The 27,447-nt window shown below is 42.8% G+C and overlaps 4 protein-coding genes across 9 annotated transcripts in view; 2 read left to right on the top strand and 2 right to left on the bottom strand.

Annotated features, from left to right (window-relative positions):
* The window catches only part of gnl1 (guanine nucleotide binding protein-like 1), a 7,329-nt gene extending 6,803 nt beyond the window's left edge, over positions 1-526 (bottom strand). The window contains exon 1 of the mRNA XM_020610924.1: positions 262-526. Within this exon, the coding sequence (XP_020466580.1) occupies positions 262-334 (73 nt within the window). The 5' untranslated portion in view covers positions 335-526. The remainder of the gene's footprint in view (positions 1-261) is intronic.
* Positions 527-2,161: 1,635 nt separating this feature from the next.
* On the bottom strand, positions 2,162-10,277 carry znf384b (zinc finger protein 384 b). 3 transcript variants are annotated; one of them, XM_020610829.1, is made up of 11 exons: positions 10,190-10,277; positions 8,348-8,415; positions 7,996-8,224; positions 7,342-7,455; positions 5,567-5,724; positions 5,396-5,487; positions 4,515-4,739; positions 3,316-3,483; positions 3,127-3,205; positions 2,834-2,992; positions 2,162-2,689 (listed from the first exon to the last, which is right to left on the bottom strand). In XM_020610829.1, the coding sequence occupies exons 2-11, from the start codon at positions 8,411-8,413 to the stop codon at positions 2,294-2,296; spliced, it is 1,686 nt and encodes a 561-aa protein (XP_020466485.1). In that variant the 5' UTR covers positions 8,414-8,415; positions 10,190-10,277; the 3' UTR covers positions 2,162-2,293. The 3 variants fall into 3 exon arrangements, with proteins under 3 accessions (XP_020466485.1, XP_020466486.1, XP_020466487.1); XM_020610830.1 differs by lacking the exon at positions 10,190-10,277 and adding an exon at positions 9,716-10,152; XM_020610831.1 differs by lacking the exon at positions 4,515-4,739.
* A 63-nt stretch (positions 10,278-10,340) lies between these two features.
* LOC109966174 (F-box/WD repeat-containing protein 7) lies at positions 10,341-17,807 on the top strand. Of its 3 annotated transcripts, none has more exons than XM_020610833.1 (13): positions 10,341-10,429; positions 12,510-12,628; positions 13,075-13,316; positions 13,655-13,778; positions 14,049-14,170; positions 14,639-14,725; positions 14,932-15,021; positions 15,407-15,495; positions 16,129-16,351; positions 16,461-16,583; positions 16,701-16,866; positions 17,072-17,160; positions 17,308-17,807. In XM_020610833.1, exons 2-13 carry the CDS (start codon positions 12,615-12,617, stop codon positions 17,406-17,408), a joined length of 1,470 nt encoding a protein of 489 aa, XP_020466489.1. In that variant the 5' UTR covers positions 10,341-10,429; positions 12,510-12,614; the 3' UTR covers positions 17,409-17,807. The 3 variants fall into 3 exon arrangements, with proteins under 3 accessions (XP_020466489.1, XP_020466490.1, XP_020466488.1); XM_020610834.1 differs by lacking the exon at positions 10,341-10,429 and adding an exon at positions 10,441-10,587; XM_020610832.1 differs by lacking the exon at positions 10,341-10,429 and adding an exon at positions 11,004-11,259.
* Positions 17,808-18,173: 366 nt separating this feature from the next.
* Positions 18,174-27,447, top strand: pianp (PILR alpha associated neural protein). Of its 2 annotated transcripts, none has more exons than XM_020610835.1 (6): positions 18,174-18,192; positions 18,694-18,750; positions 18,950-19,359; positions 19,722-19,800; positions 23,856-24,002; positions 24,601-27,447. In XM_020610835.1, the coding sequence occupies exons 2-6, from the start codon at positions 18,740-18,742 to the stop codon at positions 24,620-24,622; spliced, it is 669 nt and encodes a 222-aa protein (XP_020466491.1). In that variant the 5' UTR covers positions 18,174-18,192; positions 18,694-18,739; the 3' UTR covers positions 24,623-27,447. The 2 variants fall into 2 exon arrangements, with proteins under 2 accessions (XP_020466491.1, XP_020466492.1); XM_020610836.1 differs by lacking the exon at positions 18,174-18,192 and adding an exon at positions 18,220-18,238.

Genomic DNA, 27,447 nt, shown 5'->3' with positions numbered 1-27,447 from the left:
TATAAGCTAACATTTATTTAAATGAAATTCCAAACTCAAAACATGCACCAGGCCTGGCCTCGGTAGCTTACACCAAATGTGAATTTTTGTTTTACAAGTTAAGCGAGTGGTCTGGCGGTGTATCCAAAAATCTTTAACACTACACAGATAGACAAGCTAACAGTTTGCTGATAAACTACATTTAGCTCGCTGTGAAGCACGAGCCGTTAGCTAACTGCTAACGCTAGCTAGCATTTTAAAGCGAAGGACTGCAATTTTTACCTCTCTTTCTCTCCCGTTTGACTTGTAGCTGTTTCTTCTTCTGTTTATTGCTAAATGGCTTTTTCCGGGGCATAATTAAAAATGGCTGGTAAATATATTTATGGCGTTATCTGTGAACCGTCTATATTGCTACCTCCAGCTATCTTATTGACGTTATTTACACAGCTGAAGTTTCTCGACTCCTACACTTTTCAGTGACGCCATATCCACTGCAGCGAATGATCGGCTAAACCAATTTTAGGCGTTTTCAAATCAACCAGGTTCGGATCGTTTGGTTTTTATTGACATTACCTTGTTAACACTACTGCGACTTAGTGCGAGTAAACAGCCTTACACCATGCATTATTATGGACACGTACTATGAAAATGTTGTCGTAACTCTTATAAACCCCCTTCTCTTAAATGGTACAGTCCACTTTTGTAAACACCACACAAATCTGCACATTCCAGCAGAGAAACCATAACTAAATATAAATAAAATAAAAATAACAAATGCCTGGGCGTACAACTATCACAAAATCATTACGCATAACACAAGCAGTTTTCAGGAGTTATTTCTTAAATATACTGTAAAAGATTATTTTACAAAAATAAAAAGGTATTTATGTGTAGCCCAATAAATGAAAGAAAACATTTTGACACCTTGCTCTCTGGGTTTTGCTTGTAAAACAACAACAACAAAAAAACTTAATGTCAACTTCTGCTTTAGGAAATTGTAATGGGCATTTCACTATTTTCAAACACTGGGCCTTGACCAAACCATTAATTAAAAAAAGTTAAAGATGAACTGTTATAGCCATAAACCAATGTCCCTTCATAAACCCACTATGGCAGGTAAGGAAATTATTTATTCAACAGGGACCATACAGATGAACAGCGTTACATACAGAGAAGCAATGCAACAAATGTATTCAGAGCATCTACATTAAAAAAATTTGCAGCCCCTGTCCCCGGGTAGGCTTTTAAATTAAGGTGGTTAAAACAGAGCATAAAACACAACAAAACTGCACATAAATCAAATAATTTGATAAAAGCAGAGCTGGGATAAAATCCAACTGTGTCTGTGTGTATATGGAGAGAATTAAAATAAATATGGCATTAAACTCAAACAGAAAAATTTCAGAGGGTTTATTGCATTATAAGCAGAAAAACACATTTCATATGTGTCAATACATCTATAAAGCATTATTATAAACATTCTTATGGTGGAAGTATAATAGCAAGTACACATTTGGATTACTTTTAGAACATACACACAAAACAGTACAACAAGATTACATGAAACATGAACTGGCTCATCCCTCCCCCAAAGGTCCTATGATAGCTTGTGAATGGGTCTAAACTGGTTATATGAATTACACCACAGCCCTTAAACACACAATCATTCGTTATAAATTGTTGGTATATCTATATATACTTGAGTGATACTTTTTCTTTCCTGAAAAGGAATAACCTCTACATCCCTTTTAAGCCAAAAAAAAAAAAAAAAGAAGAAATTGCATGTATATATTTTACAACATTGCAGAGGTAATGACACCAAGTAAAAACTGAAAGTCTCTGTATGAAAGTATAAAAATGTACCTTCACAGTTAGCTACCACTTTCATTGACAGAGACCATAAATTGCTATGGTCAAAGTTGCATTTGTAGGGAAGAGCAGGAGGTAATAAAACAATAAACAGAAGCGCTTTCCCTTGGACCATCTTCTGATCATAAAACCATCACTGTGATGGACTGAAACATACTTTATTGCACCCTTTACATGCACTTTCTAGTCAGGCAGGACATCTAACCAAAAGGAAAACAATCAAGGAAGAAAGAAAGAAAGAAAAAGAGACAGACTAAAAAACAGAACACAATGATAGTCGTCTGTGTATCATATAGTTTGTCCTGTCTATTTCAAACCATTGTTCAGGCACAGCCATGTGTTAAAAAGTTCTTATATCATCTTAATATTGCTTTTATCCTTTAACTGTCCATACATTAATTTGTTCTAACTTTCCCACAACCCACACTCCCTCCTTTCATCACCCCTACGAGTTGAGGTGCTCCACTTGAATGGTGGATGCTGACACAGTGAGACAGAGGTCCTTGTGGGAAGCAATGTCAGCCACACTGACTGGTTTGTATTGGATGTCACTGGCAGATACTGTCTTATACTGGTGCAGGTCAAACGGACAAAGGATGGTTTCTGTCTGGGGGTAGTTGCTCTGGCTCTGTCCCTGCTGGGCCCTGCCTGCTCCCCGGCTCCCAGCTCCCCCAGGTTGGCTTGATCCTCCATCTGCACTCTCTACCCGACTCTGAGCTCCAGCCTGGCCCTGGGCCTGGCTTTGGTTCTGGTTCTGTTGTGCTGACTGTGCTGCCACGACTGCCGGTGCAGACAGCTGCTCTGGGTTGTGTTTCTCCATGTGTTTCACCAGATACGTCTCCTGAGATGAAGGGAGGATAGGTAGAGGGGAAACAGTGGACACATGACTACACGGTGTAAAGTAGCTGCCAGGTGTCTGATGCCAGTGAGGCGATTCACAGTGTGTCATGTAGAAATGCTCTTCAGAAATGGACATTTGTCTTACTGAGGTATAACTGCGGTTGCAGAGACCACAAGAGTAGATCCTGGCATGTTTGACAGTGTGTGTGGACATGTGCACCTCCAGGCTCGCTGCATCTATGTATCCTTTATTACAGTTGGGGCACTTGTAGGGCTTGTCCTTGTTGTGTTGACGCCGGTGTGACTAGGAAAAAATGGTTATTGAAAATAATAAAAACTAAAAAAAAGTTGTCACGAAACAGTGACATGTTCTATGATACAAGTAATAACTTAGACACGACATGCATTGTTCAAAAGGAGAACTAAATTCTTTCACACCTGTAAATTTGAGAGTTGTGTGAAGGATTTCTCACAGCCTGGATGGGTGCACTTGTATGGTCGATCCCCAGTGTGAATCCTGTATTAAAAACACAAGCAAACACACGCCCATCACTCTCATGGTGACCTAACCTGAACACAGAAAGACAGTGAAGCAGACAAGAAACCCAAACCTGGTGATTCACTTACCTGTTGTGTTGCTGAAGATGACTGAGCTGTCTAAAGCACTTTTCACAGTAGGAACAGGTGTAGGGTTTCACTCCAGTGTGGATGCGGACATGTTGAGCCAGGTAGCTGGAGTTGGCAAATGACTTGGTACAATGGGGACACTTATGAGGCTTTGATTCCGTGTGATTCCTAATGAGGTGAGATGGGAGGGTGAAAAAGAAAGTGAAATTACAATTTAAGGGTTGACACTTCAAAAAAGCATGGAGCAAAAAAACACAAACAAATTCTACAGTATGTATACATCTATTGTAGTAGTGCAGTACTGTCATCTGAAATTTACAGTGTGTTATTCTGAAGTGCACAACATGCACATCCAACAAATTCAGCAAAGTTTTACTCATTGTTGTCTGGATCAGCTGAATTAGATGTTTCATATTTAAAGACAAGATTATCACAATTAAAATATACTTAGAAATGATTAAATATAAAACAAATGTAATAACTGCAATTCATCAATTCAGATCAACATGCCTGCCTGTAAATTGATTTGAGGATACCCAAAATAAACACAAACAAACAAACAGCAATGTCACGAAAGCACAGCACAATATCAAAGGACTTCTATTACACATTACCATTCAAGGAGCAAAGTAAGAATAGGCATGGATGAGAAGGACACCAAACAATAACACCATGAGTAAAATGGGAAAGCAAAATAGAACTAAAGTCTGCCTAGAAAGTTTAATTTCTATATGTATTTCGAGACGCCTATGTGTGTGTTCCTCTTGAAGAAGCACAGGCAGACACAAGAAACATGTAAAATGAGAAAACACGATGCAACAGTACACAGGGATGCAAGAACTGTGTATACACACAAATGTAAAAAGAGAACATCATACATTCTAATTGTATCAATTAACACAACAGAGTTGCATGCATTTTAAATGGTTATTCTGATAGCTGTATAATTTATGGAAAATACTTTTACGGACAAAGTCCAACCTACATTAAAAGATGCCATTTGAATTTTAATTGTCTGAAAATGTCACTTCTGGATGGAGCCAGTAGCATGCGGGCCAACGTCTACATGGCAGTGTAATATGCATCTGCACACCACTCCACTCTCTTCCCTAAAGGAAGAAGTAGAACGAGTCGGGGCTTCAAAAAAGGGACTTGGCAGGACAAGGAGGGTGGGTGGGTAGGTGGGGGGGCTGCAGTACCGTGTGTGCTGCTGTAAATGACTGAGCTGCCTGAAAGATTTCTGGCAGTATGAGCAGGTGTAAGGCTTGGCTCCACTGTGGATGCGGATGTGCTGGGCCAGGTAGCTGGAGTTGGCGAATGACTTGGCGCAGTGAGGACACTTGTGAGGTTTGGCCTCTGTGTGCGACTTGGAGTGGATCTGCATGTCAGACTTACTGAAGAAGGTCGCCGAACACATCCGGCACCTACAGGCGGAGAGACACAGACATGGGAGGGCAGGATGGAAGAACAGGAAAGCAGGAGGACACGTATACAGAAAAGGAGATGCAAGAAAATGAGAGAAGATGGGATAAGGGGAAAGTGGGAGAGGGCGATGGAAGGAAACGAGAAAAAGAAGCCCACAGAAAAATAAGATATGGCAGAGAACGAATAGAAAAATGAATAACAGAGAAATCAATGATCAATCAGTGAAACTGAGAGGGAAAGGTACGTAGATACTATAAAAGGTGAAAGAGCAGGACACAGGAGTGCGTGAGAGATCACAACTAAAAAGCCATGCTATATAAAGACAAAGAGGACAGGTCCATGTCCAGCGTGCGCAGAGACAGAGAGCAGCTTTGGAGCACTTATGTATTTGGGATACAAATACATTATGAGAAGGAACAGACTGTCCACTACAAAGCAGGTGTGTTCTGCCACAACATGCAGTGAAGTGTGTTTAGGAGAGGTGTCTGTGTGTCAAATGCTTACATCCAGCAGCAACTAGTTCACCTACAAAAGCTGAACATCTCTACACTGATTTTAACAGGACACAGAGGAACAGGTGTTCTTGCATTTCATAACTAGAGCAAGGAGAAATGGGGATGCACAGCAGGTATTGCTTATTTTTTAAGCACCATACCTGTATGTTTTAGTGTTATCCTTTGGGCTGTGGTTGTCTTCTTCATTTGACAACTCATAGGGGTCTCCAGTATGATTCGGTAAAGATGACACCTAACAAAAACAAGATTTTCAGCACTTGAGTGTCTATTTATTGTACTGCATTTGCTTTTCTACATCTATATTTTCTTACGTGGCCGCCAGCTGTCAGGTGAGCCAGTATTAGTGTTTCATTTCCTGCTCCACCCATAGGACCAACCCTTGACAGTGTTGTCATCTTCTTCTTTCTGCCTCGTTTCGAGGGAGCTGGCATCACGACCACATGAGGTGTCCCATCCCCTTCCTTTTTGTCTACAATAGTTTGAGAATCACTCAAAGTGAGTGCAAGCTGATGTCTGTAAGCAAGTTTCTAATGAGCAGCACAAACACTGTATATTGTTTTGCAGATACATATACTGACCTCAAGCTAAAATTGATGTGTGCTGCAGAAAATTTCATATTTAAATTGTGCTTCTTTGGTGCATAATTGAGTTTGAGTGAGTGAATGAAAATCAGTTTCTACCAATCTGTTCCTTAAAATATTCTAACAACTTCTTGGGGGAAAACTGCACAAGAGTATTGAATAGTGTCGTAAATGGTGAATGTTGCTTCCTAAAAGAAAATGTACAAAAAATTTAAGCACACCAGTATTTTATGAGCAAGCTGTCACAAAAAAGATATTTTTGTTTTAAGGACTAGAAAGCAACACAGCTCATCACCTTGAACACACCATCCCCACTGTCAAACATGGTGGTGGCAGCATCATGGTTTGGGCCTGCTTTTCTTCAGCAGGGGCAGGGAAGATGGTTAAAATTGATGGGAAGATGGATGGAGCCAAATACAGGACCATTTTGGAAGGAAACCTGATGGAGTCTGCAACAGACCTGAGACTGGGACGGAGATTTGTCTTCCAACAAGACAATGATCCAAAACATAAAGCAAAATCTACAATGGAATGGTTCACAAATAAACATATCCAGGTGTTAGAATGGCCAAGTCAAAGTCCAGACCTGAATCCAATCGAGAATCTGTGGGAAGAACTGAAAACTGCTGTTCACAAACGCTCTCTATCCAACCTCACTGAGCTCGAGCTGTTTTGCAAGGCGGAATGGGCAAAAATTTCAGTCTCTTGATGTGCAAAACTGATAGAGACATACCCCAAGTGACTTACAGCTGTAATCGCAGCAAAAGGTGGCGCTACAAAGTATTAACTTAAGGGGGCTGAATAATTTTGCACGCCCAATTTTTCAGTTTTTTATTTGTTAAAAACGTTTGAAATATCCAATAAATTTCGTTCCACTTCATGATTGTGTCCAACTTGTTGTTGATTCTTCACAAAAAATTACAGTTTTATATCTTTATGTTTGAAGCCTGAAATGTGGCAAAAGGTCGCAAAGTTCAAGGGGGCCGAATACTTTCGCAAGGCACTGTATATATATATATATACATACATATACATATATACACACACACACACACACTGTGTATATATATGTATATATAAAGAACCAACCGTCATCCTGTGCTTACTGAAATGGCTCGATCATGTTCCGAACTTCCTACAACAACATTAAATGTTGAAAATGTAATTTCATCAGCTCAGTTCTGCTGATTCTTCAGGCCACAGACGTTTAGGTCCACATAAGCACATACTGTATGTACACCTACATAGACTAGTAAGCATTGACAATATGAGGAAATCTGTATAACCACTTCGATTACCCTTTTGCATCTGTGCTCTGACAACAAGCAGCTGAATTCTGTACAGTAGCTGTGGCCACATAGAAGCATCCAAGAAAAGCATGATAAAGTTTAGATTTATTCTTTGTGTAGACCAACTTAGTTAAAACTAATATTATTAAGGCAGTTCATGTTAGAAACATATATGAAATACATATTATCGTATGTGTGTCCTTTTGTGTGTGACACCTGGAGAATGAAGAGCTGAAACAATCATGGTTGTTGCTGGATGACCAGAGACAAACGATTGAGAGGAGGTGGGAGAAACTAGTGTTCCCTGAGGAGTGGTGATAACCAGACCCGCTGCACCAAACGACACATACACAGACAGAAAGAGAGAAGACATCACACTTCACTAAGGAGACTGCAGCCTCTGTATAATCTGTGAATTCAAACTAGAGGATTGCAGGCAGCTTTCTTCCCAAGTTTACAGTTTGAGCAATGTCCTTAAAGCTCAGGAACTGCTCCACAGTTCTGTTTTCAGATTCAAAAATGTTATTGCTAAGAGATCTGTGTATTATAAGGAAATCCTTGAGGCTGGAACATAAATTCAAGTCAGAGAGGTGCTCATTTCATGTTGCTCATTCTACTGGCACTGTGCGCTCTGAGCTGCTTGAATCCCATGTTGCTCGTTTCTCTAAATTTTTACTCATCAACTAAATCATTAAATGCATTGCTTCTTATTTTAGGGTACAGAACTAAACTTAAGGGATCTACAGTAAATCCATCTTCAACCTTTGGTGTTCTTCTGATTTGTACTTTGATCATTAGATTTTATGTCAAATGTATCATGAAATAAACTAAGAAAGACTCACGGGGGTCTCTGTGCAGAAACACACTCACCTGCTGTCATGATGCCTGTGGAAGGGACAGGCAGCACTGTGATGTTCTGGGTGCTATGAGGAGGGTGGAGGTGTGCCGCACTACCAGCCTGCCCTCCTCCATCTATCTTGGACCCAGGGGTGGGGATGGTGAGGAGAGCTGTTTGGTAGTGGGACGCAGAGGAAGGAGAGAAGGAGGTACTCTTTTCTTGTTGCTCCTTCACCTTGTTCAGGAACATGGCATTCTCAATCTGAAAGAAGGCAGAAGATTTTTCATTTCAGTAACCAGCCTGGACTCTTAGTCCTATTCTTATAGTCACAAAGCACCACTCAAAGATGAAACCGCAAATGCTGGAAGTGTGATCCGACCTTACCTGCCCCTGCACAGTGGGGACAGGAGACCAGAAATATGATGAGTTAAAGTGAGAATCTTCCATCATATCTGCAATGACACAAAAGAAGCAACAATGAATCAATAACTCTGCCAGTGCTTATTCTCCAGCAAGAAATATGACACACCAACTCTGCAAAGACAAAACCAACCTGCACAGACAATAGCAGCTAAACACACAACCAAACTAAACTTGTGATTCCAGTGTAAACATAGGCACATTATTTTTGGTGATCCAAATATTTTAAAAAGGAGTAATGCAGCTAAACAAATGACAAAGAACTGTACTTGACATGTTTTTGTTGTCAATTTCGAGTCGACATTACAAATTTTTTCTTAAGATTACATCATGAAACAGAATATTACAACATAGCCTGCTATTATTTGCAGTCTAATGAGCCAAACATCAATTAGACAAGTGATTTTTCATACCTATGGGGATATGCTACATTTTCCACATCAATGAAGTTGATCTTATAAACACTGGAACCGAGTCTTGTTTTATTACCTATTGCCCAGTATCTCACCCACCCATTCCCACACTATTACATGGCCTCCAGTTTTGTGAGTGGTAATTACATTAAACACAAATAAATTCAGAAATATGCACATTGTGAGCAAAACACCAGCTGGAATAAGGCAAGTCTTAAAACTTGATTATGACAAAAGGCCACTTTTGAAGGCAGGGTTCCATGATGAGGTAATAAAGTTGCGGTTTAGCTGTGTACACCACCAGACAAAATTACATAGGCCTATTTTAACTTGTCATAGCAGCAAAACAAGCACACACACACACACACACACACACACACACACACACAAGTGTTACTAATAATGTTAGCAGCGGGCCGGTTCTATTTAAATGTCTCAGCACACAATGACAGCATGACAGGGATCCAACATGCACAAAACCAGAACCCTGGAACTGTTGTTTACAGTCATGCTTTTCCTTCTCTAACATGTCAAAATGTCTGGGGAAAAGAAAAAAACCGCTGTTAATAATGTTACCACAAAGTAATACTTGAAGCTGGGGTTGTTGAGGGCCCCTAGAGGTGTGGGGGCTCCTGGGGCAGATCCCAGTGGGATCCTACTGGCATTGATTCAATTAAAAAAAGAGATAAACAGAGGTAGACTGACTAATAACAAGAACGATTTAACAAGTGGCAGACTAGAAGAGGCGTGAGGTTTTACATTTGAAAAAGAAAAACAACATGTTGATCTTGGAGGTTTATATTAGACCATATTCAATAAAATCACAAATTCATGTGCACATTAGATATGATGCTCCTCATATTTTTAAAAAATATTAGATTATGTAGGCTAATGTTCAACTTTTCTATTTAGAACTTACCTGTAACTTAGGGATTTACTGGTTCTGAGCACCACAATACAATGACTGACTTCAGTTTCAGGGATTGTACCGCAGATCCAACGACTTAGCTTAACGTTGCCGGGTATCAAACCAGCCCAGTACAAAACACCAAATACTGCTAACTTTTACAAATCAGACATACTGTATGCTATGTTTACAACGAGCCGTAGCTCGACAGCTGGACTCCATTTCTGCTCCTGACATGTTGTACTTAATCGGGCCCGAAGTGCTGGTTTACAAGCAGCTAGCTGACAGCACAGTGTGTCTGTAGTAGCCTGTCGTCATGCTTGGAAAAAACAACCACGAAAAAAACAAAAATTTAGAAAAAAAAAAAACCTGAACCAATAGTCTATCCTCACATACTTCCGGCTGTGGAGATGGGCGGCAGCAGAGTCTTGCAAATCTATCGCTACCAAAAATACAACATACTGCACGAAGAACAGTGGCATTTACCGGTAACGATGACTCCGTCTCCCTCTCCGGAAACTCCCGCGGGCCTGGGTGATTTGGACACAGTTCCTTAATGTGTCCAAATTCTTACAAACCACTTAAGTTTTTTTTCACCTCTTCGCTTTTTTTATGATTTTTTCCCTCCGGTTAAGCAGCTACCTCGTCGGAGCTTCACTTCCTCCGGATAAGGCCGTCGGACAAAGAAGCGTGTGCTTCGATGTCACTTCCTGTAACACTTAAAAGGTGTTTATTTGTTAAAATGCAACATGTCCTCGGTCAGTGGCTTGCTGTCCTTGCAGCGGAGGTTGGACGGCGAATCTGTATGAATTTGAAAGACGGCCGACCATGATTATTCAGCACATTTGTGTTTCAGTCAGCTCCAAGTTGAGAGAAGATGAAGGGTAATGGTGCCTTCTTTGCTGTCGGAATTAAGACAGAAGTCGGTATCAGGGACTTTGGAAACAGAGACGGTTGACAAATTAAAGGAGTATCCTGAATAAATGAATGGAAATTAAAAAAAATGCAGGGGTCAGTGATTAATCTATTTTAGTGTCTAAAATATGTGCACAGTTTTTTTTCCACAAATAAAATAGCCTACTAACAGGAGTCCTCATACGACACACTTTCTCATGTTCACTCAATTTCCAAAAACAGCCATTGTTGGTGTATTGTAGTTTATAGTGTTATTCATCTTACTAGGCCTACAGGGTGCGATCAAGTTCAAAGATGTCGCTTAGTCTACTTATACTGCAGCTGGACGAAAATGTATATTTAGACTGTTATTAATGTTTTTCAGGACAATACTTTCCATGGCCACATGATGGCGCTGTAGGAATAGGTATACGCATTTAAGGTCTTGTCAACATCCGGCGACACGTCTCTACAATACACTGCCGAGCCAAACGATGTATCTTTATTCCTGTAAGCCTCTGTAGACTTTTCGTTAAAGGCAGTATAGTGTGTTTTAGCACTTTCGGGTTCAAATGGGGGAGGTGAGGAAGCTGCAGAAGAAGCTGAGACAGATTGAAAATCTGGAAATTAAAATCAGTCTTACCCCAGAGGAGAGATTCAAGGTATAGAAAGTCCTTTATCTGCCTGTTAGTTTTTAATTGAGCTCAGTGTAGTCTTCGTGAATTTGCCAAATCCCGATTAGATTAATTTCAGGTTTAACAATGAGTTAACTCAGACTCTAGTACAGCACAGCCACGGATTTAGTAAAAATTAAAGAATATTTTAATAAATATCCATTTCCACAACAGTCAGTAGAGTTGCATGTTTATAGACAAAACTGTTGTAGCCAAACTCACACAGTTAAAGATGATGTTTTAATGGCATTGATATGTTGTAAAACATATCAACACCACCTAATGTGACCTGAAGCCTGAAATACCAGTGTTGATATCACATGGAAAATGTGTGATAGATTGTTAAAGGTAGAGTGAATAATCTGACAGCTTTTGTCCGAGAAGGTCAGAGGTTCACACTTTGAGCAGGGTGCATCACAAAAAATTCTTATCAGTAAAGACACAGTTTGCTGAAGTGCAGGGTGAGTTATGGCCATGCCCTGTATGACAGTTTCCTCTTTACTGAACTTCCATTACATCCTTAAATAGAAACAGGTAAATACATGCACACAGAGATGTCCCACACATACACAGCTGAAGAACATTTGATAGCAATGGTGACATATATTGATATAGTATGTAGGAGTACTTTCGCAATGAGGTATTGCTACTTTTACTTAAGTCAAATATCAAAACACTTCTGCCACCACAAGATTTTTTTTTAGTTATGGTCAAAATCAAAGCTGCAAATATCTTGTTGTACTGTGCATAATGGGTAAATCACTTCCAATCAACAGATCCTACATTTCCCACAGTACAGCTCAGTCATCTCCCCTTCCTGGTAAATGTCCATGTCTTGCCAAACGCCACAGTCCCAGTTTCTTTTAAAAATATATCGTTTCTAAGCCCAAGCGGAAATGACACAGATGACATAAGTGGAGTTATTTTCTCAGACTACTTTTTGTGATCTACAAAATACATCATATAATTGTTTTCACAACCTGAGTAATACTTGACAAGTAAACTGTACAACTGGTGGAGTGCTCCTTTAGCACAGGCCATACCTTGCTGATGTCAAGTGATATGTCTTATTCACTCATTCATGCATATTTCATAACTCACAATCAGTCAGGAGTACTGTGTGTGTTTCCTGTTGCGGTCTAATAAATCAAGACAGGCTGAGTGTGTTGGTTGTGCATATAAACAGCTTGGTTTGGTAGCTTGGTTTACAACCAATCTTGTGCCTCCCTCTCTCTCAGATCTCCAGGAAGGCGGAGCTGCGTTCCAGATTGGCTGAGCTTCAGCTGCAGCTTTCTGGCCCGCAGCAAACTCTAGGGATTGTGGGAGACGGAAAAAAGGAGAAGATGAAAAGACAAGTGTAAGTAAGTGAGGGAGAGGTACCAGCAAGGGGGAGGCAGATGGAGATAAGCATAATTCTTCAAAAGCAACAGCATTTGCTTTGCAGCCTTTGATCTTTTTTGTATGTCTATCCAAATACACTAGAGGTTAAACAACATCACACATTATGAAAATGGGAGCTTTCTGCTGTTCATAATGTGTCATGTAAACGTCACTCAGAGATGTCATCCTCCCCGTTAAAGCCCCTCAGGGTTCTGTGCAAATCACTGAAATCAACATATGTGGATGTTAACATCCAACTGAATGGTACACACTTGTTCTAACACACACACACAGGAAGCTCATTACTAAGTACTGTTCTTGTTTGTTGAGACTTAGAGGTGCTCTGGTATGCCCTCTGTCACAGGGGTCTCTGTGCTGCAATCTTGATTATGCATTCAACTCTTGCTTTCTGCACTGGCACAGGGAGCATGCCCCTGAGGCCCTGCCATCACAAACGCCTCCAGCCACCAAGATCCTTAAGGGAGAAGAGGAGTCCAAAGCTCAGCCAACGCCAGTGCCGGCTGCCAGGCCAAAGGAGACAGGAGGGAAAGCAGAGATAGGCAGGCAGCAGGAAAGGATGGGGCCGGCTAGGGTGTCAGATCACTGCCGAGACATGTCAGGAGGTTGTTCAGACTTTGACAAGGAGCAGAAACTGCAACAGGAAGGTGAGAAAATTAAGAAAAGTGACTGAAGAGACTGTATTACAGTTTATCGTAGGCAGTTAAAAGTACAATGCAATGCCTTAATGTGCAATTAACATTTAAAATCTGATTATACATGTTTGCCCCGAGGACTGTTAACTGGCTGATGTTATTACCAGTATTAAAACCAACAGGCTGAATGCGCTTCCCTGAAGACAAGACCCATGTTTTGCATCCTTGGAGCTAAATTAGCCCCATGCTTTGATGTGGCAGATTAATCCATATTGAGGAATTGTGTAGATTAACAGGCCCGGGTGCTGATGAGTCAACATTGCTAATTGCACAAGTCATTTCTTTTACAGAAGCTGAATTTACATCCCTCAAAGCATCTTGGGAGAAGGTGAAGTTTCGCCTGAGGCTGCTGGAGGGTCACAGTGACATAGTCACTTGTGTGGTTGCTGTTGACAACCTAGTGGTTTCTGGAAGGTAAAGTAGCAAAGAAGCCCTGATTTGCATAATGGATGCACAAAATGAACATTTCACCTAATTTATCACTTAATATGCTCCCGTTCTCTCCCTCGTTGTCTGACATATACTTGTTTTTCTTCCCCGGCCCCATACACTAGGCTCAAATCTCCTGTGGTTTATATCAAATGCCTTCTAACTTTACTTGTTCCTTACCTCTCTTACACTTCAACTCTCTCTCTGTCTTCCTGTATCCTCTCTTTCTTATTCTGTCCATCTCTCTCCTCTAAGCCGAGATACAACAGTGAAGGTGTGGCATGTTCCCACGGCAACGGAACACAAACACCTTGGGGGTCACACGGGTGGCGTTACCTGTCTGTCTGCACCTGCCCCTGAGTACTGCAAGAGGCTGGGTGAGGACACGAACACATCCACATCTTTACATATGCGCTGATTACAGCTGAGTAATGCCGGCATCCTGCAGCCTGGTAATTATACGAGCAGTTCATCAGATCAGCCCCACTGAGAGATAACATCAGTAGACACCTGTCTGAAGCAGGCAGCCTTACATCACTTGAACTCCAACGGCCTCTTCAGGTCTCCTACTACGCTCCCTCCCCACCTGATTCCCCAACTTAAAATACCAAGTCAAGAAGTCCACCACATAAACGAAGCAGCTCAGTCAAACTATAATCACCATGTACTAATTGAACCTTTAAAATCATGTGTTGCCTTTTTCTTAGTCATTCATTTTGTGCACAATCACCTATTTACAGCTTCCTCTTTATCCTCATCTCTCTCTCTCTCTCTCTCCTTCTGACCTGTTCTTTCCTCCTCCTCCTCCATCCCCTTCCACTCTTTTGTGTTTGCCCTCTCGTCAGCCTGGTCCCTGTCTTTGTCCGACAAGGAGAGGTTTATTTTGAGTGGCTCGGCGGACTGCTATGTGAAGATCTGGGCCCTGAGCATTGGTGTGTTTAACCATGTAAACATGCACATAGACTGATATACATATAAATATATATGTCATTTATTTATTTTTTTTTACGGTAGATGAAGCCTCAGGGGCTCTGTCTGGGAGTAAATGTTTGTGTATGCACACTGTAATCAATGTGTACCTGTGTGACTGCTGGTCTGTGTCTTGTCAATTAAATTAGTGCTTTCCCGTTGCCTCCAGGGCAATGTGTCAAGTCTATCTACACTTTCAACGCTGTAACTGCGCTCTGCTTTGTGCCAGAGAAAGACGGCTACATTATTACTGGATCAGGTGCGTTTTTGTGTGGATGGGAAGTGCATGAAAAACTAGTGACACAGTGGACAGAGTAATTGGAGTCAGAAGTTGTCATATCATACTGTATTTGTGTATTTTTGGACATAGATGTGCTTTCAAATAGACCTACAGTATATACATGCCTACTTGTTTGAATGCATTATTTCACACAGGAGTGTGCATGTCTTTATTAATATGTAGGCAGTGTCTGACACAGTGGCATCATCTGCCAGTGAGCGTAGTACAGGGCTAGTGGGCTGAGTCAGAGAGATGGAGGCACACAGTTCAAGCAGTCAGGCTCAGGTGGGTCGACAATGACCCCCAATAATGAGTGCCATCCGCCTGTCAGCACGTGTTAACCTCACATTCTGTCACTGCACAGACGGGGGGAAAGTTCAAGCGTGGAGTTGGCACACTTTTGAAAACTGCCAGTCAGTCAACGCTCACCAGGAAGCAGTCACCTCCATCCAGGTGGGTGGGTTACTCACATGCTGTCCACACAGGGGGTGCTCAGGCTCTTTTCATTTTCGGCCTATTTTTAAGAATGCAGTGGCTGACACAAAAACATGCCAATATGTCTGTCTCTGTAAAAGCTGTCTAAAGTAGTTTCAGAACTCCTGATTATTAATTTGTGACAAAGACTCTCCTCAGAAAATCAAACAGCTCTATATCTACACTCACCCTCACACAAGCTTTTCTTGTTTATTGGGTTCAAATGGAAATCAGAGATATTTACAGAGATGTAAACTGTAGAGCTTGGCCAATTTTAGAAAGCATGCTATACATATTTTGAGCTGGAAAAAAGGTTTGCTATGAATATTGAAATCCAGAGCTATATATGCTTATTTTTTTCAATTCGCAATCACCAAAAAATGCCTAAAGCATTAAAGTGTAGCGCATCATTGTTATCCTGTTATTTATCATGCAGAGCACACAATCCATTTATAACCAACAGCAACACAGAAACATTTTAAAACTATACATACACTTCTCCATTTTCACGAGCATACATTCTCTCTCTCACACACATATACACACACACACACACACACTGTGTAAAGACTCTGATCACCATGACAACTATGTCTGCGGTGCCCTCCACAGTCTCAAGGTCCACTGGTGTTCACCGGCTCGGCTGAAGGAGGGATGTCTGTGTGGGAGAACCGGTGTTTGTCTCGAGACCCTCTGAGACTGCTGCACCACTGGACTGGCCAGGTGACGGGCTGCGGAGGGGGGCTGGGTGGGCGTTTGTCCCTCAGCCCACGGGGAGACAAAGTGTTCTTGGCTTACGGTCGAGCCTGGCTCAAGATCCTGCACTGGAGGACCGGTGAGCACTGGAACTGGATGGGCAGAAGGTGTCTGTTTCAGATAGAGGAATGATAGATGGAAGAACATTTGCATAGTCCTTCCACCTAACATCTGTCCAATTATCACAGGAACGACGTCCAGACTGACCAATCACAGCAGCATCACTGGGGTAGCAGATTGTGTTCACCAGATAGGGGGCCTCCTAATTGGCTCCTGCTATGATCTGGCAAACGGAGAGAGCACATTAAATTGTGAGTAAACTATGTTAGTCACTCCACTCGAAGCATGACGGCACAATAAGGACAAACTCAAAACCACTTTGCTTTTCTCTGTTAATAATCACCTTCATCTCTCTCTCTTCCCTCTAGTATTCTCTCTGCCTCAGTGTCGGTATCTGGCCACTCTGACCTGGCCTGATGCTCCCAGAATCCTCTGCTTTGCAGCTTGGACCACAGGGAGCGGAGATCACCGGTGGGTCACCGGAGGTCGTGATCTCATTGTATGGGAGCAGCTGCCCAGCTCTGGAAAGCAGAGGTGCAGTATCTGACCACAGTACCCTGTTAGAGATTGAGTCTAAACTGCTCAGTTTTATTCTTTACTTAAATATTCAGCATTTCTTCTGAGGTCAGCTGTGCAAATCTAGAGCTAAACTGGGATTTTATATGTGCTAAAAGGTTTAACTGACTGATACACATCTCCACTGATATTGTTGATGTTTGATTAACTGTGAATGTTACAGGAGTGATGTCACAGTGAAGAGGGACAGTCGACTGGACTCGTGCTCGCTGGAGTCAGAGGAGGATACAGAAGATGACGAGGAAACTGATGGTACATGCTGCAATTTCATGCATCTTCAGGTCTTCATTTAGTGACTCACGCTTAATGACTAACCGTGGAATTGCAGACAACACTATCATGTTAATTTTAGATGATGAGTGTTGTGACGAATCCTTCTGACCTCCTTGTCAAATATAGATTACGAGGATGATCATGACAGCGATGAAGGAAAAGACAATCGGCGTGATGATGCGGAGGATGGAGGGTCCGGCTCGTGGTTGCGCTGCATACTCCAATGAGCGCTGTTGGTTTCTCACACTGAGGACACCACGGCCAGCAGTCATGAAGAGAAAATGAGAGGGAGGGAGAGAAAGAGGGTGGGGGGAAGTGAAGTGTGACAGACTGTGTGTTGGTGTCGGAGGGGGGAGCATATGGGTGGAGGAAGTGAGTGTGTGTGTGAGAGTGATAGGCAGATTGTTTTCTATGTAAATATTATTTCTACATACAATAAAGCTGTCACACGGTGGCACTCATCTCCAAATTTACACCTGTTGTTGTCTTTTTATCCCCCCATTTGAATCTGACCCTGCCTCTTCCTGAAACACCAGGTCATCACTCCGCTGTACCGCTGCAATCTGTGTAAATGAATGTAGATTCAGTTTTATTCCATCTTTATTCCCCTGTTTCTTTCCTTCCCACTCCTCCTCTTTACTGTCTTTTTCTCTCTGGGGTGTCCTTGCTGGATTTGTAAACATAATTGCAGAATTTTTTTTTTAACATCTCGCCTCCAAAATGAGCTTATTAATCAGGTTCTCAGTATCAATTGTTTGCCTTGTCAAATTCATTTCTTTTCCTCTGTGTCCATTTAATTGAAGCTGTTTAAAAAAAACATAATTAGCATTTAAATCTGTTTCCTACAGTCTCTTGCTCTCCCTACATCGCTCTCTCTCCCCGCTCTTTCTCTAGCAGACTCTACATGTCTCAGTCGCTACGGCAACCAATGCTTTTTTCCTCTCTCTTGCTCTCTGTATCTCCCCCTTTCTCTCTGTCTCCCTCTCTCATTCCCTCTCTCCACTGCCAGAGGTAGGCATGATAACTGATATGTGTCGGAGTGCCTGTGTGTCTCCCGGTGGGTGCGCTCGTGTGTATCTAAGTGATATTTCTGTGGCATTTAGGTAGTAGCTGTAGATAGGAAGTTAACTCTCTCTGCTTAAAGTGCCATATAGAGTATTGTCTCAGTGCGTGATGCCTCTAATGATGATTAATGTGCAGTGCTCAGGTGTATGCACTGTAAATGTGCGTGAATGAGCAGAACAGACAATGAGTGTGTACTTCTGGGTGTTTTTGCATGCAGATGCAGATTCTGTATGAGTATGTGGCACATAAGTGAGCGTTAAATATAAAAGTCTAAGGGAGTCTGTTTTTTTGAAAAAGGTGACAGAGTTGGCTTTCTGACAGTACTATTTGCTGGTGTCTGTGTTTACATGCTTTATGTCTGAGAACATAAAAGAAAAAAGAAGCTGGACCCTCCCCTCCTCTCTCACTCTTTATCTCCCTCTCTTGCCCCTCTGTCTTATCTTACAGGGAGAGATGATCGGAGGAGTGGAGTCTCAGTGAACAGAGCGAAGCGATGGAGAGATGGTAAGATGCATAGTTTCTGAGGTGATGGAGGCATGAATGGTGTGCAGATGCATAAAATGTCACTCTGAGTGATGACTGGCATAGAAATCGCTGTCTGTGCTGCTGAGGTTGTGCAGGGCGCCTGTGGACAATGCATTTTCTCAGATAACTTCCCTGTCACTCCAGCGCCTCTCATTCTTTCTCCTCCACCTCTCTACAGCTCCATCTCTCCTGTCGCACGACTGACTGCCCTCATCTCTCTCCTCCTGGTTGCTCTGGTGACACAGCCCTCCACCTGTAACCGTGACGACCACGAGGGCGAGGAGCAGGTGGACACCCTGTCGGTCCAGGTGTCCGTCACAGCCCAGGTCACTCCTACCCCTTTGTGGGCGGTGGTCTGGGGTCCAACGCAGCCGCTGGAAGATGAGACCTATCACTTCCTCTCCAGCCAAGAAACTGACCCTCTGTATCAGCACGGGAACCAGCAGGAGTCCAGCAGCGCCATGTCCGAGGACTGGCCTTATCTTGGTGCAAGCATGCAGCCCAGAGAGGAGGTACCGCTGGAGTCCAGAGAGTGGGAGGGAGTGGAGGATGGAGGGACGGAAGCAGAGGAGACGGAGCGTGAGGAAGGTGGGCATCAGAAGATGCACATGATGGATTTCTAAATAAAGGTGGCGATGAGAACACACATGAAAGGAGTCCTCCAGGGAATTAGCTGTCATCAGGGTGAAGGCTGACACTCTACCATGTGCAGCTGGCTGTTTCTGTGGCGAGGAATGCCTAATAAAGTTCTCACCACTCACGAGGAGATATTGGCCACTGTCAAACTGTGATATACAGGGAAGACATCATCATATGAATACAGTCTCGCATATCCACTTTCATGTTTCAGCTGGCTTCACTGATTTCTTCTTTTGTTCTGGATACAGTTATACATGGTCACGGTCTGAAATGAGTAACTCCATGAGTATGTGTATATGTGTGTGTTACAGTGGACCCTCAGTTCTACGTCACCGTGACCATCTCCTCACTGCTCATCCTGACGGCAGTCGTCATTACAGCCAAACTCTGGTAGGAACTAAGTCTCTCCTCCAAAATCTTGTGTGTGTCTGTGTCTATGACCACGTGAATATAAAGAAGATACTGCAGAACAAGAGTAAATGATCAGCAAACTTTCCCTGTATGAGCTGGACACCTGTCCCATAGCAGGAGGGAAATACTGATTCTCCTGATTAAAATAACTCAGGATTTTTTTATGCTAAAGCTTATGGACTGGACAAGTTCTGCATTTGAGAATGCACACAGAGAACAGCAGAAAATGCCTCAGTCATGGCATTTTGTATTTCTAAATTTACATACCTGATTGGGAGGTTGCAGGTAGCTACAGCATGTTTCAATTGGGTACAAACCACTGACGGGGTAAAATTATTTAGAATCAAGATCTTAGAGTATAGACAATGTAAAGCTAAAGTCAAGCCTTATCGAATTTTGGGTAAATGCACCATCTTTGGAGCATCACACTAATTGTCCATCACAGAGATACAGTCATGGCCAAAAATATTGGCACCGCTGCTTTTCTGTCAGACAACACACCACCTCTCCCAGAAAACTGTTGCAATCACAAATTCTTTAGTAATCTCATGTTTAATTCTTTTGTTTGCATTGGAACAACACAAAATGCAGAGAAAAAAGACAAATGTGATCCATTCCATGCAGAACTCTAAAAATGAACTGGACAGAATTACTGACACCTTTTCTAAATCATCAGAAATAGTTTTATTTCTAGCATGTGATGCTCGTTTAATTTGAAATGAAACTCACTTGTAGCAACCAACAGGTGCTGGCAATATAGAAATCACACTTGCAATGGGCCAAATCAGACTTCAAAAAGCACCAGAAATTGTTTCAGACCATGCACTGGAGAGTGCTGAAGTGGCCAGCAATGAGTCCAGATCCCACAGAGCACCTGTGGAGAGGTCTCAGAACAGCAGCTGGGAGAAGGAACCCTTCAAATGTGAGAGGCCTGGAGCAGCTGGCAAAATTTGAGTGGTCCAAAATTCCCTCACAGAAGTGTAAGAAACTTACTGATGGCTACAGGAAATGATTGATTTCAGTCATTTTGTCCAAAGGGTGTGCTACCAAATATTAAGTTGAGGGTGTCCAGTCCATTTTTGGAGTTCTGTGTGGAATGGATCAGATTTGGCTTTTTTTCCTCTGTTCTTTGTGTTGTTCCAATGCAAATAAAATAATTAAACACGAGATTACCAAAGAATTCGTGATTGCAACAGCTTTCTGGGAGAAGTGGTGTTACCTAACAGAAAAGCAGGGGTGCCAGTCAGTTAAGGTGATCCACCCTGAACGGGGCTACCACGCTTAGTAAAGTGAGATCTAAACGATTTAAGCAACTTTTAGCCAAACAAACAAACAGATATGCAGATAAATTTGAAAATGGTGCCTCCTCCCAACATTCAACACGGTGTGACATACAGTACCTTGACATTATACTGTTTTGAAAAAATGAAAGCGAGTCTGTCCTTTTGTCATGAAAACTGGAGACTTGCCTCTTTTTGCCCACTGATCAGACATTCTCAACCGGTAGGCCGCGGCCCATTTGTGGTCCTCATAGCGCCCTCTGGTGGGCCGCCGCAACAGTGTATTTATTTTGTGTTGTAGTTTTTTTTTTTCTCGTGTATTTGAGAAAGCAGTCCTCAAATGTTTTTACAATCAAAAGTGGAGCTTATGTTACAAAAGGCTGAGAACCCCTGGTCTAGATGAAAATGCATAAACTGGACAAGGCGTGTTAATTTTATTGGAGACGAGACCTTGTCGGTCTGCCTGTCTCGCCTGTGTGCCTGCTGATTATATAATGACTCCATAGCATGCATTCACCCCCTAAAGTGAGTGCTGAGTAATTGCTTACTAATGACTTTATTAACAACTCGTGTGTTCCTGAAAGTCACAGTTGGTACAGATGTGTCCTTTTGTGTTATTACAGTTGAAATGAATAAACATTCGATATAACCATTAGGATAGGAGGGGGAGCAAAACAGATCTGTTACCTTCCAGGCTTGAGCATTAATATGGCTTCACTGGTGTCAGTGTTACGACCCGCCAGCTGTTAACCTCTCGGGGCATCTAAACACGGGGTGGGGGTTCTGGGTATGCTTGGTAGGAAGTGCTCTGCACACATTAACTGGACGTGGGGAGTCATCTCTGTGATGTAGAGGAGCACTTCCACGCTTTGCTGATCAAACCAATAACACCAGTAGATTTGACCACTGAGACTCCCCTCTCCTCTCATCCCCTCTCGCTGCTTTGTCTTCTCTTATTGTCTGCCTCCTTTTCTCACCCATTTATACTGTATCCTCCTCCTTCCTACCATAATTCTCCTATCTCCTCATCATACCCACATCTCTATTGTGTTATAATTTTTCATTTCATTGCCTGAATGGGTATAATCTGTCCTCTTTCATATCTCGTTTCCACACACCCCTCCCCAACCCACCCTTCCTCCACCCGGCCCTCAGGTCTCCTTCCCCTTCCCCTCACATGGATTGTATTTTCCTTTTCTGAGTACCTGCCTTCCCCCTCTCTTCCTTCAGGTCCTTCTCTTACTCCTAGTTATACATCATTGCCTTGCTCTAACGCTGCCCATCTTTGCACAGCCGGTTCTCCTCTTATCTCCCCCACCAGTCTCCTATCTCTCCCGGCACTGTCAGTCCGGCTGTAGATCCCCGGGTAATCCTCCATCTTGCTTTGAGCTGATACCCGATAACCCCCACTTTCTGTTGCCGAGACTGGCCTTCGCTGCAGTTTCGATAAGTTGCTTCACCCAAAACCTGTGCTAGTAAGACTGGGGATTGGAGGGATTCACTAGACACATGGAAGTGGCCCATCTCGTGCTTCACTGTCATAAATGTGTAAATAACGCCATGTGTTAGATGGAGACAGTGAACGGGAGGGGGTACAGATGGACCGGAATCACAGCCTATAGTGGAAATTGGCCACTGTCCAGTTCATTATGATTATAGAAGAGCAGCATATGCGCTCAGTGATTTTCCCAGCGCTAAAATTGTTACTGTGGCTTATGTTATCAAGCGTGGTGGTACTCGCGTGTGGATGTGTGTAGAGAGGGAGTCAGCCAGAAGAGGACAGGTGTTACTGTGGGAAGACGAGGGCGCAGGGTGGCTTTTATGGCTGCGAGAACAGCTTTGTTGTGTGTCTGAAGTATTCTTAAGAGCCTGTACCTGTGACTCTCAACTGTCGTCACCATAATTTACTGGCGTGACACCACTGTGATGCATCACCTCTCTGCCCATTTCTTTGCCTTGTTGCAGCCTTTGCACCTCACCTCTTCTGTCTCCTTTCCCATTTCTCGCTCTGCCTCTCCTACCCCTCCGACAGCGTTTTAATGAGTCCGAGGAGTGCACTAATTCTGTCTCACAGTGGCAGCATAATGTGTTCGCTGATGCTAAATGGCTCGGCTGTTCTTGATGCTCTCTGATTGTGTTTCTGTCTTTCCCCCCGCTGTCTTTTTTTGCTCCCATCTGCTGTTTTTCCTAAATATTTCATTCTATATGTCTCCCAGCGTTTCAGCCTATCATTTCCTGCTGTCTTTCTCCTCTCTCACCTATTACTGTAATATCTGTCTCTGTGAAACTTTGTTTCCTTTTATCTCTGTTTCTATTCCTGTCCGTCTTCCCTTTGTCTCTTTGTTCCTTAATTCCCATCTTTTTCTTTTGCCATCCCTCTCTCTGCAACTTTTTCCTCTTATCGCTCTTCCCCTCTACAATCCCTTTCCCCCCTCTTCTTCACTCTCCCTCTTTGTATCTTGTTCATTTGGATCTTTTTTAGGCTATTCTTCGGTCAAAACGTATATAGGTCATTTATACATCTTTTTTCTCATCTCTGTTTTAATGCACATATATTTGCTGCCTTTATAAACCCACTGAGAACCACTGTACAGGACTCCGAGTTCTTGTGTGTTCAAACATACTTGGCCAGTAAAGATGATTCTGATTCTTTCTTCCTTTCTTTTCCCAATGTTCTACCTTCTTCCACCCTCTTTCCTCCTCCTCTGCTTCTCCCACTTTCCATCTATTTATCTGACTATCACTCTCTCTCAGTTATGATCGGAGCTGTTCCCAACATCCACCCCCGCTTTCCCGTGGCGTGGCTCCCCCTCTCTCCCTTGCACTCCCTCGTTCCCTTGCTTCAGAGGACAGCCGTCAGACACTGCACAGCGCCTCCTCCTCTTTCACTGACAGGGAAAGGTAACAAGTCGCCTCACCAGCTCTGTCTGAGTGTGTGTACAAGTCTGTGAGTCTGATGTGGGTGTGTGAGATTCTGTACACCTCTGGATCCAAGTGTGCTTCTGTGTGTGTGAAGCAGCCTTATTACATGCGCTATAAGGATGTACATAGAGTATAATTGGACCCCAGTGCTGTTCTCTGAGGAGTATTCAGGCCTGGAGTGTTGGTGCTGCTCTATGATGTATCAATGTTTTAAACTCCCTCTCCAAATGAGTCACCCAGCCACCCTGCATGAAACAATGTTTTTTTTTTCTTTAAGGGTATTTAAAGTTAATTTCAATCAAGATAATTATAGAGCTGCACTCCACTGCTCCCTCTCACTTCCACCCCCATCAGCTTTTCCTCCATCTCTTCCCACCACTGCCCTCTCAATCCCCTGTGATGCAGCTTTCTGTTTGCATGTACACCACTTTTCCTCCTCTAGGCCTCCCTGCTCTGCCTCTTTTTCTACTTCCCCTTCATCATCAGGGATCCCAAGCATCACACAAGCCTCCCCACCTGCTTTTCCCCTCTTTCTTTCAATCTCACTCTTCTCTGTCTGTGTCTCTTGCTGTGTCAGGATTCCAGTTGTGAACCTCTGAAGTGACTGTTTTTCCATATGGTAAATATTTCTGTGGGGCCTGAAGAGGAACATCAACACGACCAGAGGGTGTGCTCGCAGCATCGTTTTATTTTCTCTAAAACTGTGAAATGAATTCAGGGATCCCAGGTATCCAGCCATCACAAAACTTCTCGGCTTCCCTGAGGTCTAAAAACATCAATTCATCTCCCTGCTGTTTGTCCTTTCCTCGTGTCCTTCCTTCTTTCCTTCCTATCTCTGTGCTAGGTGTAAATTTCTTTTATGGGGCTCTGAGTCACTGTAATCCTGCTCCGTCTTCCATCCTCCGTATTGCCCTGAGCTCTGCCAAGCTAACCCACTGCTCTGTGCTTCGACCCACCATGACTAATTCACAAACAAGCAGTTAAACAGCCATGCAACATCCCATTACCCCTGAAATGCCCTACCTGTGCTTCCATAACTGTTTCCAGTGATCGGGCTGCACATGGGTAAAAATTCTAATCCAGCAGACTGTTCTTTCATGAAATTCAGTTCAGTTTGGTAGGCATGTATTTGGCTTCTAAATGGTTAAAAAGCCATTCTCAGCATCTCCAAACACTGAAGGGGTTATTTCACAAAGCTGTTTGGTGTGGCTGTACCCAACAGGCAGTGTGTTTAGCATGTCATGCTCCAAAAACTGCTGTTTATTCCCTGCTTTGGGTGCTGGAAATGCAAATAGTGTGGCTTCTTTCCTCTGCAGCGTGTGGAGGAGTCTGTTTTGTTTCAGTTTTTCCTCATGATTTGTTCTCTTAATTATCTGGCTGACGTTCACCTCTTTGTCAAGCCTTTGTGAGCACCCTTTGTTCCTGCTGGACTGTGCAGAGGTGTGTTAAGCGCAGAGTACTTCCTCTGGTGGAGATAAAATATTCAGAATGGCAATGGAGAGAAGAGGCATTACTGTTGGGAATCACTGATTCCCCCAGGATTTGGATGGTGCGCAACAAACACAGAGTTATGGCATCATGGAAATGAGAACTGCTGAGGTGATCAAAGGACTGATGCTACCACAACACAGAATTTTTTTTTCCAGCTGACAGCCAAGTATCTAAATTATGAAAAACAAAAGCACCGTCATTTCCTGTTCATATTGTCACTGTATATCAACTATCTGGTGCACCAAAGGAGAGTTCTGTCTCTCCAATGAATCTGCATGTCTACAGTAAGAAAACCTGCGAGAGTTGCTTCAGATCTATTATTTATAAATGTCTATTTTATCTATCAGTGAGTGATGTCCTATAGAACCTTTCAAAGCCAGATGTCAGTTTGTGTTTGGCAACTTTTCTAAGCAGCTTTGAGACATGAACCCCCCGCTTATATTTCCACTACAGACATAGTGCTGGTGGCATCATGCGTGGCTCATGCAATCCTCCAGTTATCTAGTCTTGTGATTTTTAGTAGCATTCCTGTAGAAATCTTTCTGTACCACGGAAGTACAATAAAGACTCGACACTGACGTTTTAGCTTTGTGTCTATCCGTTTATTTCTGTGCATGTTGAATGAAATCCCCTGGGACCTGAGCGATCTGCAGTGCTTTAAAGGAGGGATAAAGCTTACACTGTGCTTTTTAATAGAAACCCCTCTGTTCGAATCGTTTTGTTTCTCCCTGAAGTGAACATTTAATCTACTGCCTTGCATTGATTTCAAACCAACAAACCATAGGCTTGGCATTAAAACATCCTGCATGTGCCAATTATGTTTTTACCGGTGAGGAGCTGAAAAGGGGCGAACAACAGGGCGGCTGCTTGTGTCTGAAGCTTCTCCTTATCTCCTCACCTCATATGGAATCCCTTTGCTTGAGAAAGATTAACAGGATGCTAAGCAAGAATTTTCTCTGTGGACAGTTTTTTTTTTTAAGCAAATGTCAATAAAATCAAGGCGGGCGTGAAAGGAGAAATGTCACTCGAGTGTATTGAGATTCTTCTCCAGTCTGCTGCACATCTAGTGTTTCCATCTCCCCGGAGCATTTTTACTAATCAGTCAAACTAATTGATTGGCTGAGTTATGAGACATATACCAGCACACGCTGCAGCAATCTGTAACCAGAGTGGACAAACAGCAGAACACTAAAACAGAAGCTAAGCGTGAACTTGCGCATGCGGAGTCATCACTCACATGCTCGTACCATAATAAACATGACTCACCTGCCACTTTCTCCCCAAATTAAATGTATGCAAGCTAACCTGCTTTGTCTCCCAAACACTTTGAGAGGTGTACAGCTGTTAGAATTCACAGCTTTAATTTGGTAAAAACTGTGAATCAATGCAGCTCAGTCACACTGACTGAAATTAACACCACTATTTATAAAGGTGGGGAGGGATGTTGGAGGGAGGGGGAAATGGAGAAAGATGCCGGGTTAGATGAAACTGCATCATAATTTCCCCATCCATTTCCCTCTCACTGTTGTTGCTGGTCAGCTAATTGTTGCCATTAACGTCATGCTGGATGAAGAGTGGAGAATTCAGATGAAACAGAATCAGAAGAGAGGGAGATGGGCACGGCCGGCATGATGAAGGCAATTTTGACTGTGTGATTGAGGTACAGGGGAGGGTGGCAGGCAATTTCAACAGGCAATTTTGACATTGAAATAGAAGCTCTGGGCACAACATGCTCATATGAAATATGAATGCACTTGGTCTGTGTGTGTAGCATTGCTAGTTGCGCACAGGGGAAGCCTCAGCTCTATAATACATTAGTCTCTTTGGGGACATGCCCTAATTAATGGCTTGACCTCCTAATGGGTAGCCCCCTTCTGCGAGTTAACATTTAGCAGTGCACCCCCCCAGAGATGCACTTTGAAGTGCATTTAAT

This window comes from Monopterus albus, unplaced genomic scaffold (assembly GCF_001952655.1).
Source record: "Monopterus albus unplaced genomic scaffold, M_albus_1.0 scaffold107.1, whole genome shotgun sequence".
Lineage (NCBI taxonomy): Eukaryota > Metazoa > Chordata > Actinopteri > Synbranchiformes > Synbranchidae > Monopterus > Monopterus albus.
The sequence above is the reverse complement of the archived record's forward strand: the minus strand, read 5'-3'. Positions and strand labels throughout refer to the sequence as shown.